The sequence below is a fragment of the Tupaia chinensis genome, unplaced genomic scaffold (genome assembly GCF_000334495.1).
Source record: "Tupaia chinensis unplaced genomic scaffold, TupChi_1.0 Scaffold148257_1, whole genome shotgun sequence".
Taxonomy (NCBI): Eukaryota; Metazoa; Chordata; class Mammalia; order Scandentia; family Tupaiidae; genus Tupaia; species Tupaia belangeri.
Genome location: NW_006208108.1, coordinates 445,804 through 457,086, shown reverse-complemented (window position 1 = coordinate 457,086; position 11,283 = coordinate 445,804). Strand labels below are relative to the sequence as shown.

General features: G+C 39.0%; 1 protein-coding gene across 7 annotated transcripts in view; it reads right to left on the bottom strand.

Annotated features, from left to right (window-relative positions):
* Nucleotides 1–11,283, bottom strand: part of LOC102482849 (zinc finger protein 25) — a 42,670-nt gene that overhangs the window by 8,170 nt on the left and 23,217 nt on the right. For 3 of the 7 annotated variants that reach the window (XM_006170389.2, XM_014584967.2, XM_014584968.2), the window contains exon 5: nt 5,716–5,763. The exons of 1 other annotated variant lie outside the window; for it this stretch is intronic. In XM_006170389.2, the coding sequence (XP_006170451.1) occupies nt 5,716–5,763 (48 nt within the window). Of the gene's footprint in view, nt 1–665; nt 718–5,715; nt 5,764–5,800; nt 5,835–11,283 lie in introns of all 7 variants that reach the window. 3 more of the 7 variants (XM_027769046.1, XM_006170391.2, XM_027769047.1) reach the window with 3 other exon arrangements.

The following is an 11,283-nucleotide window of genomic DNA, read 5'->3' as shown; positions in this document are numbered from 1 at the left end:
CACACACACACGCCCGGCGTGAGTTTTAAAACACCGACCGGGTCCAGGACATGAACCGTGGTCGACTACGTGGGAGTCCAGCAACATAGCCATTACGCTAACTGCTGGTTCCCCCAAGGACATTATTTTTATTTATTTATTTTTTTTAGGACATTATTTTTTAACATAATAAAATAGTATCTTGGTATGAAAGGCAGCATCACAGTTAATGAAGGAACACTACAAGATAAGGATGTCCTATCACAACAATTATTAAGCATTACATGACAGGAAATTAGTCAATTAAAATAAAAAGACAGATTTAAACATGCATGTAACTCACACCCAGGGAACTGATAAATCTGAAAACTATTTCAACTGGAAGTATCAATAAATTAACAACCTATAAAAGTAACATAAATATGTTTACACAAATGAGAACATTTACACAATGACAAGATATCCACTGTAGTAATCTATTTCACAACAAAAAAGTATACAACTGGGGCCAGTAGGTGGTATGTGCTGGTGGTTAAGGTGCTGGATCACATGACTGACCATGGTTTGAATCCTGGACCTGGCAGCCTGAAAATCACACCAGGCATGTGTGTGTATACTAATCCTGAGAGGATAATGGAGAAGAAAGATTGTGGTGTAGTCATATCTCCTGGAGGATTATTACTCACCTTTCCTCTCTCTGTCCTTTTCTGGAGAGCACACATGCCTTATGACAAAAACCTAAAGAAAAAAAAAAAAAAGTGTACAACCACATTATGGTAGTAACCAATGTAAAATATTAAAAAACCTTGAACAAATAAAGACATATGATAACAATCTATAGATAGGAAGATTTTACATCATAAAGATGCCAATTCTCCCTAACTAGGTAAACTGGTTTTTATATTATTCTAGTGAAAATGAACATATTCTTATATAGATAAATAGGTTAAAAGTTTATGCGGATTCAGGACACTGATAGTACCAAGACAGCCAATGGGAAGAATGCAGTACTCATCCTCTTCCCTAAAAGGACATATAATCATTAAAAATGCCATGTAGGATATCTAGGGAAGAACACATGAACACTTCAAAGAAAGATCTCAAGTTTTCTGTAATGAAAATTCAAGAGACGCATCGTAAAAACGCAGAAGCACACAAATGGCTGCTATCAGCAGGATGGTCTCAGTGGAAGCTCCTTTGCTAGGAAGGTATTAGCACGATATACCTAGCTATGCCTGATATCACTGTGGATATCAGTCTTAGCTGCCTGGGATTACAGTGTCCTCATGGCCCAGGTCCAGTGAAGGAAAGTTCTTGAGACCAAGAGGGTGGAATAACTTCAGGGAATTAAGTTGCCCTGGATGACCCCGCCTCATAGGACCTGAGCTATTGAGAGGCACCTTTCTGGGAACTATACAACTATTCCAGTAATGTACGGACTAGGGACCAAAGGCCTGCAAGTCTCTACATCACTGAGAATCCAGTGAAACTCTACCAAGCCCACATGAGTAACTGCAATTATCATCTCAGCTAGACTGAGAAGTAGGGTCATAACTCTGTTACCCAAATCGATGCATATACATTCTGGGACTTAGATGTACCAGTGTGGCAGGAGGACTGCTCCAAGGAATGGGTAGATTAAAAACAGGAGACTTCTGCTGTGCCCAGCTCACATAGAGACATCAGTGCACAACCCTTGCTGGGTAGATTAAAAACAGGAGACTTCTGCTGCTCTCAGCTCACACAGAGACATCAGTGCACAACCCTTACCCCACTGAGGGGATCCAGCCGCTGCTATCTCCACAGTTCCCAGCTTGAACTGGACCCAGTTCATGTGGTGGATCAAGTACCCTTCTCCCTGGAGAACATATCCAGGTGCTATCCCCATATCCTTTGGCTTACACTATAGCTCAAGCCCATGCTCCAGACGAAGCCCCCACAACCCTCACTGTGCTCTAGGCCCAGTTCATGTGCCAGCTTGAGTCTATGGCCCTTGACCCCTGCCTATACAGTCTCTGACTCGCCCTAGGTCTGGCTCATACCACACTTCAAGTCCATAGCCTATGCTCCCTGTGGAGATTCACTTTCTCTGGCGTGTCCTAGGCTAGGCACACACGGCAGCACCAGCATAAGAATCCCAGTCTTCTGTGGCAGCCTTTTATGCACTGCATGCCACTTTAACCTACAGGGGCAAAGCCTAATACACATTGAGGCTTAAGCGCTTGGGGCATTTCTTACTGTGAAAACCCTTCAGCCTTGGCTGATCCCCGGACTTGATAAGAACTGAGTGTAGCATTTGACACAAAGTATACAGGAACTGGCCCTAAAAAGAGTCTTCCAGACACTGTACAGCAGTACTTACTCTGCCTCTCTGGTTGAATACTCCTTTGTCATTTCTGTGTTCAACAGGCTCCCTAGAAACTGCAGGCCAACACTTCCACCTCCTACTATTGCCTGTGACCAACTTGTTCACTTGGAGAGCACCACCTCCACAAATAGGCATCACTACTACCGTAAGTAATGGAAGTCTAGAATACTGAAACACTCACAGATACCTCTGTCAGTAAACAAAACAGAAAACCTGTAGAAATTACATTATTATACCTACTTAAAACCAAAACACCTGAATTAGTCAACACTAAAGGACAGATTCCCAAGAAAAAAAATCCCCTAAAAGTGGAAGAGGTGACTATCCCACCAGAAGTGCAGCTATCAAAGCTGGCATGCAAGAATCATAAAAAATGACAGAGGCCCAGCAGGTGGCATGGTGGTTAAGGCACTTGTTCCCACATGACCAACTCTACAGTTTCAGTCCCAGACCTGATGGCTTGAAACACGTGCCAGGCACATATGCATTAGTGCCCACACTCCCAAGGAGATAATGGAGTAGAAGGGACTGCAGTGTGGCCATTCCTCTGGGGAGGGGAGTACTTTCTCTCTTCCTCCCTTTCTGTCTCCAGTAGAAGTAGGCGCTCTAATGTAAAAATCTAACAAAAGAAAAAAACAAAAAAAGAAACTTGACACTTCTAAAGAAATATAGTAATTCTCTAGTAACATATGAAGAAAGGATGCTCCCTGAAATGCCTGAAAAATAAATAAAATCATCCTAAAATAGTAAAAATACTGACAGTTCTAAAAGACCAGGAAAACAATACAAAAACAATAAAAAATGCATTAAAAATCATTAAAAAGAAAAGTCAAACTGAATCATTTGATAAAATAAGTTTAAAATAGGAACCAGTTAGTGGTGTGGTGGTTAAGGCACTGGAATTCCCACATGGCCAATGGAGGTTCGAGTCCTGGACCTTGCGGCTTGCTTTCTTACTCTTTCTCTCTGTCTTTCTCCGGCAAAACTCATGTGAAAATACTAATAAATAAATTAATTAAATAATTCTTTAAAAAAAAAGTTTAAAATACAATGAAGGACTTCAATAGCACTTTAGAAAAATCAAGAGAGACATCTCAAACCTGAAAGATAAATCCTTGGAGATCATGTGATCAGGAACATCACAGAAAAAGGAATGAAAAAGAATGAAGACAGGGCAGGTCTGTGACCTGGTGGTTAAGGTAGCTGGATTCCATATCCTGTGATTCAAGATCCAGATCCAGCATCTTGAGAAACACACTACATGTTTATACATGTCATGCCCAACATCCTGAAAAGCAGGAAAGAGAGAGAAGAAGGGATTGCAGCATGATCATTTCCATGGAAGATGCTTTATCCCTTTCCCTCTGTCACTCTCTGATGAGTCCACATGTCCTCTGCCAAAAAATTAAAAAAAAAAAAAAAGATGAAAACAACTTATGGGACTTATATATCAAGTAAAGAAATATATGCACCTTGAAAGTGTCAGAAGGGGAAGAGACTAAGAACAGAAAGTTTATTTTAAAAAGTAATAGGTTAAAAAAATGTAATAAGGGGACCAGCAGTTAGTGTAATGGCTATGTCGCTGGACTCCCACGTAGTCTACCGTGGTTAGCGTCCCAGACCCGGTGGCTTAAAACTCATGTCGGGTCCATGTATGTGCATGCCCAAGATCCCAAGAGGAGAGTAGAGAAGGGATTGCGGCCCGGCCATCCTCCCTGGGGGGTGATTTCTTGCTTTTTGTCTCTCTGCCCTATAGCAAAAGCCTCTTAAAAAATGTAATAGGTAAAAAAAAATTTACATGTATTAGAAGAGATATTGGGGCTGGCAGGTGGTATGGTAGTTAAGGCACTGTACTACCACATAGCAAATCGTGGTTTGAGTCCTGAACCTGGTAGCTTGCTTTCTCACTTTTTCTCTACCTCTTTCTGTCTGTCTCTGGTGAGCACACATGCCCTATAGCAAAGTTAAGACAAGGAGAATTCTGAAAGCAGAAAAAGCATCAAGCATCAAGTTATATATAATGAAATTCTCATCAGACCAACAGATTTCTCACCAGAAACTACACATGCTTAGAGGAAGTGATACCGTATATACAAATGCTAAAATAAAAAAACTGTCAATCAAGAACACTACTGGCAGCAAACTAATCTGGCAGAACGGAAGGAGAAATACTTTGACTTTATTCAGCAAGAACTGAGGGAATTCACCATCACTGAACTGGCATTACAAGAAATCCTTAAAGAAGTCCTACATTTAGAAGGAAAAAACCCTCAAAAACATGAAAACACAAAAAATACTGTTAGAATACACACACAAATGAGAAATAGAGGGGAATCAAATGCAATTTTCAAAAAACTAACAAAACCACATTCAACAACAAAGAGGTAAAAGAAACAAAACACACAAGATACAGAACACACCAAGAAAAATGATGAGAAAATTCTATCTATAATTACCTAATATTTAGTAAACAGATTAAATTCACCATTTAAAAGATATATACTATGAGGTCAGCAGGTAGCATGGTGGTTAGGCACTGGGCTCCCACATGGTCGAACGTGGTTTGAGTCCTAGACCTGGAGGCTTGAAACTGAGGCTGGGTTCATGTGTACCCAAAATCCCGAGAGGAGAATGGAGAAGATGCTGTGGCATGGCCATCCCCCTTGGGGGGGTGATTTCTTGCTTTCCGGCTCTCTATCTCTATGGTGAGTACACACACCCTATGCCAAAAACTTAAAAAAAAAAAAAAAAAAAAAAAAAGCCCAAAACATTAGCAGAAAAAAATAAATAAAAAACATAAGCATATACTGTAGTAGCTACAAGTAACTCGCTTTAATTGCAGAGATACACACAGACTAAAAGAGAAGAGATGGGAAAAGTTCCAAGTGAATGAAAAACAAACGTTAGCAAGAATCACCATACTGATAACAGACAAAATAGACATGAACTTAAAAATGATAAAAACAGAGACCAGCAGATGGCATAATGGTTATGTTGCTGGATTCCCATGTAGTCGATCTGTAGTCCCAGACCTGGCAGCTTAAAAATCACGCTGGTTGTGTGGGTGTGCGCATGTGTGCCCCAAAGCCTGAGAGGAACATGGAAGAGAAGGGATTGTGGCATGGTTATGTCCCCTGGAGGGATGATTTCTCGCTTTCTGTCTCTGTCTCTCTGGTGCCTTATAGCAAAAATATTTATCTTAAAAGAAAATTATAAAAATAGATTTAAAATACCTATGTATAGTAGTAATAGGATCAATGCAGCAAGAAGACACAGCAATTTTAAATATATATGTGCTCAGCATGGGAACACTTAACATACAAAAATACCATTACTAAAGCAAAAGCGAAAGATAAACTCCAATATACCACTCTTTGAAGACTTCCACATCCCAATTTCAACATAGGACAGATCATCTAGAGAGAAAAACCAACAAAGAAACATTGAACTTACTTCAACACCCAACTCTCAACCTTGGAGAAATCATCTAAAGAGAAAACCAACAAAGAAACATTGAACTTAACTCTACCATAGACTAAGTGGATATAACTGACATTTGCAGACTACTTCAACCACCATGTACAGAATACAGTTTCATCCTCACATGAATCATTCTCTAGGATAGGCTACATGTTAGATCATAAACTAAACCTCAAAAATTAAAACAAAGAAAAACCACGTCAAATATTTTTGCTAACCACGAAGGAATAAAACTAGAAATTATTAAATGAATCACTGTATGGGGCCGGCAGGTGGTGTGGTGGTTAAGAGCCCTGGACTCCCACATGGCTGACCGAGGTTCGAGTCCTGGACTTGGTGGCTTGCTTTCTCGCTTCCCCTCACCATCATTCGCCCACTCCGTCCCTCTCTGGTCAAACTTAAATAAATAAATATATAAAGTCAAAATAATAAAAATAACTCCTTTTTTAAAAAAAAGAATCACTGTAAATTATACAAATCTACTGAAAATAAACAATGTGCTCCTGAATGACCAAGTTATAAAAAGAAATCAAAAAGGAAACCACAAATTTCAGGGCCAGCTGGTGGTATGGTGGTTAAGGTGGCTGGATCTCACATGGCTGACTAGGTTCAAATGCAGGACCCAGTGGCTTGAAAAACACTCCTGGCTGGGGGCCAGCAGGTGGCATAGTGGTTAAAGCACTGGAGTCTCACACTGTCGACCACAGTTCATATTCTGGACTTGGCAGCTTGAAACTCACTCCAAGCATATGTGTGTACATGCCCCAAATCCTGAGAGAATGGAGGGAAATGAATTGTGGCACAGTCGTTCCCCATCGGGGATAATTTCTCACTCTCTCTCTGTCTCTCTCTGTGTCTTTGGCGAGCACACATGCCCTATAACAAAAATCTCTAAGAGAAAAAGAAAAAGAAAACACACTTGGCATGTGTGCGAGCATGCCCCAAATCCTTAAAAATGATGGTGAAGGGTTTGCACCATGGCCATACCCCTGGGGAATGCTTTCCCACTTTTCTCCCCTTCTCTCTATCTAGTGCACACACCCTATAGCAAAAGAGAAATTACTTATTATTATTTTTTTACAAATTACATACTTCATGGAAATAAATTTTAAAAAGACACAACATATTCAAACATATGTGCTACACTATCCCACACAGTCAACCACGGTTTGAGTCCTGGACCTGGTGGCTAAAACTTACGCTGGGTGCGTGTCCGTGCGTGCCCAAGATCCCGAAAGGAGAAAGGAGGAGAAGGGATTGCGGCGTGGCCATTCCCCCTGGGGGGGTGATTTCTCGCTTTCTGTCTCTCTGTCTCTGTCTTTCTGGTGAGTGCACGCGCCCTATAGTAAAGCCTCTACAAAAAAAAAAAGGAATACACCAAAAGCAGTTCTAAGATGAAAGCTTTGGGCCAGCAGGTGGAGTAATGGTTAAGGCATTGACCACTCTCACATGGCTGACCATGGTTCAAGTCCTGGACCTGGTGGCTTGCTTTCTCACTTTCTCTCTCTCTGTGTGTTTCTCTCTAGTCAAATTAAAACAAATGAGTGAATAAATTAAATAAATAATTCTTAAAAATAAAAAAAGATGAAAGTTTCTTTTCTCATAAGTATCTTTATAGGAAAAGAAAGCAAAAAGGGAAGGATTTCAAATAAACAACCTAAACACCCATATGAAGGAACTACAAAAACAAGAACACACTAATGTGAAAATTAGCAGGAGGGGCTAGGAGATGGCATAATGGTTAAGGCACTGGACTCCTACGTGGCTAACCATAGTTTGAGTTCCAAATCTGGAGATTGAAAATCATGCTGAGTGTGTACACATGGCTCAAATTCCAGGAAGAGAATGGTTGAGATGGCACTGTGGCATGGCCCCACACCTAAGGGGTGATTCCTCACTTTCCCTCTCACTGTCCCTCTCCAGGGAGTGCACACACCTTATAACAAAAATCTTAAAAAAAAAAAAAAATCAGCAGAAGGAAAGCAGTAATAATCAGAGAAGAAAACAATCAAGGAAAGATCAATGAAACAAAAAGTTGGCTTTTTAAAAAACAGATAACCAGAACTGAGAAACCACTAAGGCTAAGAAAAAGAGAAAGCCCAAATAAATGAAAATCACAAACAAAAAAGGAAACTTTACAACTGATACCTTAAAAACAAGTTAGAGACTATTATAAACAACCTGAAAATAATGTAGATGAGATAGATAGATTTCTAGACTCATACAACCTATTGAACTAGTCCAGAAAGGAATAAAAACTGTGAATATGCCAATAATAACTGATAAATGGAATCACTGATAAAAATTCTCCCAATGAATAAAATCCAAGGACCACACAGTTTTACTGCTGAATCCTAAAAAACTTTTAAAGGAAAGCTAATACCAATTAGTTATCCAAAGAAATAAGCTATTCCAAAGAAAGTGAATTAGAACGAACCTTTCCAAATGAGACACATTATCCATATCAAAATCAGAGAAAGACACAACAAAATATACACCCAGAAATAAGAAATACAGAAGATGTCAAATAGGTTCAACACAAAAAAGACACTTTCCGAGGGATATAAATAGCCAAATGGCAAAAGCCAAAGACAACTATAATAATCAAAAATGGCAAAAAAGAAGTATTAAGTTACTTATAAATGATATCCCATCAGACTAACCTCAGATCTCTCAACAGAAATTACCCAAGCAAGAGAGAATGAGAAGACATATTCTGAAAAAAATAATTTCAGCCAAGATTACAATATTCATCAAAATTACCCTTCAAACTAAAAGGAGAAATAAAATCAATCCTGGATAAAAACAAAAAGAATTCACCAATACTAGACAAGATCCTCAAGAAATACTCAAAGGAGAATTATATCAGGAAGTGAAATGAAAATAAATACAAATAAGAGCTCCCAAAATAACTAGGAGAATAAAACAAAATGGTAGAGGTCAATCCGCACATAACAAGAGCATTATATGTAAATGAATTAAATTATCTAATTAAAATACACAGGATGAATGAATTAAAAAAAAAAAGACCGCTACATGTTGCTTACAAAAAACACACCTTATTGAGAAAGACATACAGATTAAAAGCGAAGGCCTTCAGGCCAGTAGGTGGAGTAGTGGTTGGCGCACTAGACTCCCACATAGCTGTGGTTTGTATCTTGGACCTGGTGGCTTGCTCTCTCTCTCTGTCTCTGTCTCTGGTGAGTGAATGTGTCCTATGGCAAATGTGAAAATAGTAATAATAATGAAAAAAAAAAAAACAACAATGAAGGCCTTCGAAAAGTCATTTCATGCAAACAGGAACAAACAAAAAACACCCTGGTGTCATGACATTGATTAGAAAGAATAGTCTCCAAGCTAAAAACAGTAAAAAGTGACAAAGAAGGTCAAAATATAGTATTAAAGGGATCTAGTCACTGAAAGAAATAAAACTTATAAATATTTATGCACCCAACCTCAGAGCACTCATATATACCTGAAACAAGGACTGCTAGACAAAAACAGAAAGAGACTACAGCACACTCATTCTTGGGGATTTCAGCAACCTACTCTCATCACTAGACTGGTCATTTATACAAAAAAATGAATAGACACACAAGAACTAAATGATACCATAAACTGAATGGACCTAACATTTATAGACCATATTATCAAAGAACCTGAAAATACAGTTTTTGCATCTCAACATTAATTTTTTTTTTTTTTAAGAAATTTTTGCTATGGGGCACATGTGCTCACCAGAGAGACAGAGCGTGACAGAGAGACAAAGAGTAAGAAAGCATCCATTGTCGGGGGCATGGCCACGCCACAATCCCTTCTCCTCCATTCTCCTCTTGGGATTTTGGACACGTGTGCGCACACACACACACAACCAGCGTGAGTTTCAAGCATCCATGTCCGGGACTCGAACTGCAGTCAACCATGTGGGAGTCCTGCAATGTAACCACTACAGCATCTGCTGGTTCCCCTACATGAAATATTTTTAAAGACTGACCATATATAATGGGACATAAAACAAGGCTTTACAAATTTAAAAGAATAACAGTTATATCTAGCAATTTTTCTGATGATGCATTAAGCTCGAACAACAGAGTTTTAGAAAATTTACAAATACATAGAAACTATTCAATTTACCCCTGAACAACTTCAAAATTACTTTTTAAATAATTATTTATTTAATTTTATTTATTATTTAATTTGTTATAGGGCACATGCACTCACCAGAGAGAGAGAGAGAAAGAAAGTGAGAAAGCAAGTTGGCAGTGGTTATGTCACTGGACTCCCACATGGCTGACCACAGTTTGAGTCCTGAACCCAGTGGCTTGAAAACCACGCTGGGTGTGTGTGTGTGCATATGTGCTCAAGATCCCAGGAGGAGAAAGGAGAAAAGACTGTGGTATGGCCACGACCCCAGGGGGAGATTTCTCATTTTCCCTATCACTGTTTCTGTTTTTCTCTCCAGTCAGTATATACACGTCAAGAAAAAAAAAAAAAAAAGAAAGAAAGAAAGAAAATAGAGTAAAAAAACAAACAAACAAAATAAGACCTGAAAAGGGTGCTATTACAACAGGTATCACATAAGTATAAAAATCCTTACAGAATACTTTGACTATACATCAACAAATTGGAACACATACTGGAAATGATTAAACCAGGAAGAAATGGAAAGCCAAAAAGAGACCAACAGTGAGTAATGAAATTGATTCAGTAATAGTCTCCAAGAAAAGTAAAGTCCAGGTCCCGATAGCTTCACTTCTGAATCCTAGAAAACTTTTTAAAGAATTAACACCAATCCTCCTCAAACTATTTCTAAAGATACAAATGGAAGGAATCCTTCCAAACTCATTTTATAAAGCCACCATCACCTCGATTCCCCAAAAAAGAAAACTTCGAACCAATAGTCCTGATAAATATGGATGCAAAAATCCTCAATAATATATTTGCAAATGAAGCCCAACATCACAAAGATTATACCACGATCAAGTAGGCTTTATCCCAAAGGTGCAAGTATAGCTCAACATACATAAAAGAAAAAATGAAACATATCAAATTAACAGAAAGAAAGATAAAAATCATAGTGTGAGGCTATAAGGTGGCATGAAAGTTAGGGTGGCTGGATCCCATGAGGCTGGATCTCATGTGGCTGGCTTCACAGTTTGAGGCCCAGACCTGGTGGCTTGAAAGTCATGGTAGGCACATGTGCATGTGTGCCTAAAATCCCTAGAGGAGGATGGAGAAGGGATGCACACACACACACACACTACACCAAAGAAATAAACAACAACAAAATGTGTATACATTGATGCAGAAAGAATTTTTAAAAATATATAACATCCCTCCATGATTAAAACTACAAAAAAATGGCTCTTTTCCAGCTGGAACCATGGAGGGCATTCAAGGGAAGAAAAAGAAGGTTCCTGCTGCGACAGAAACCACGAAAAAGCCTCCTGCTGCCG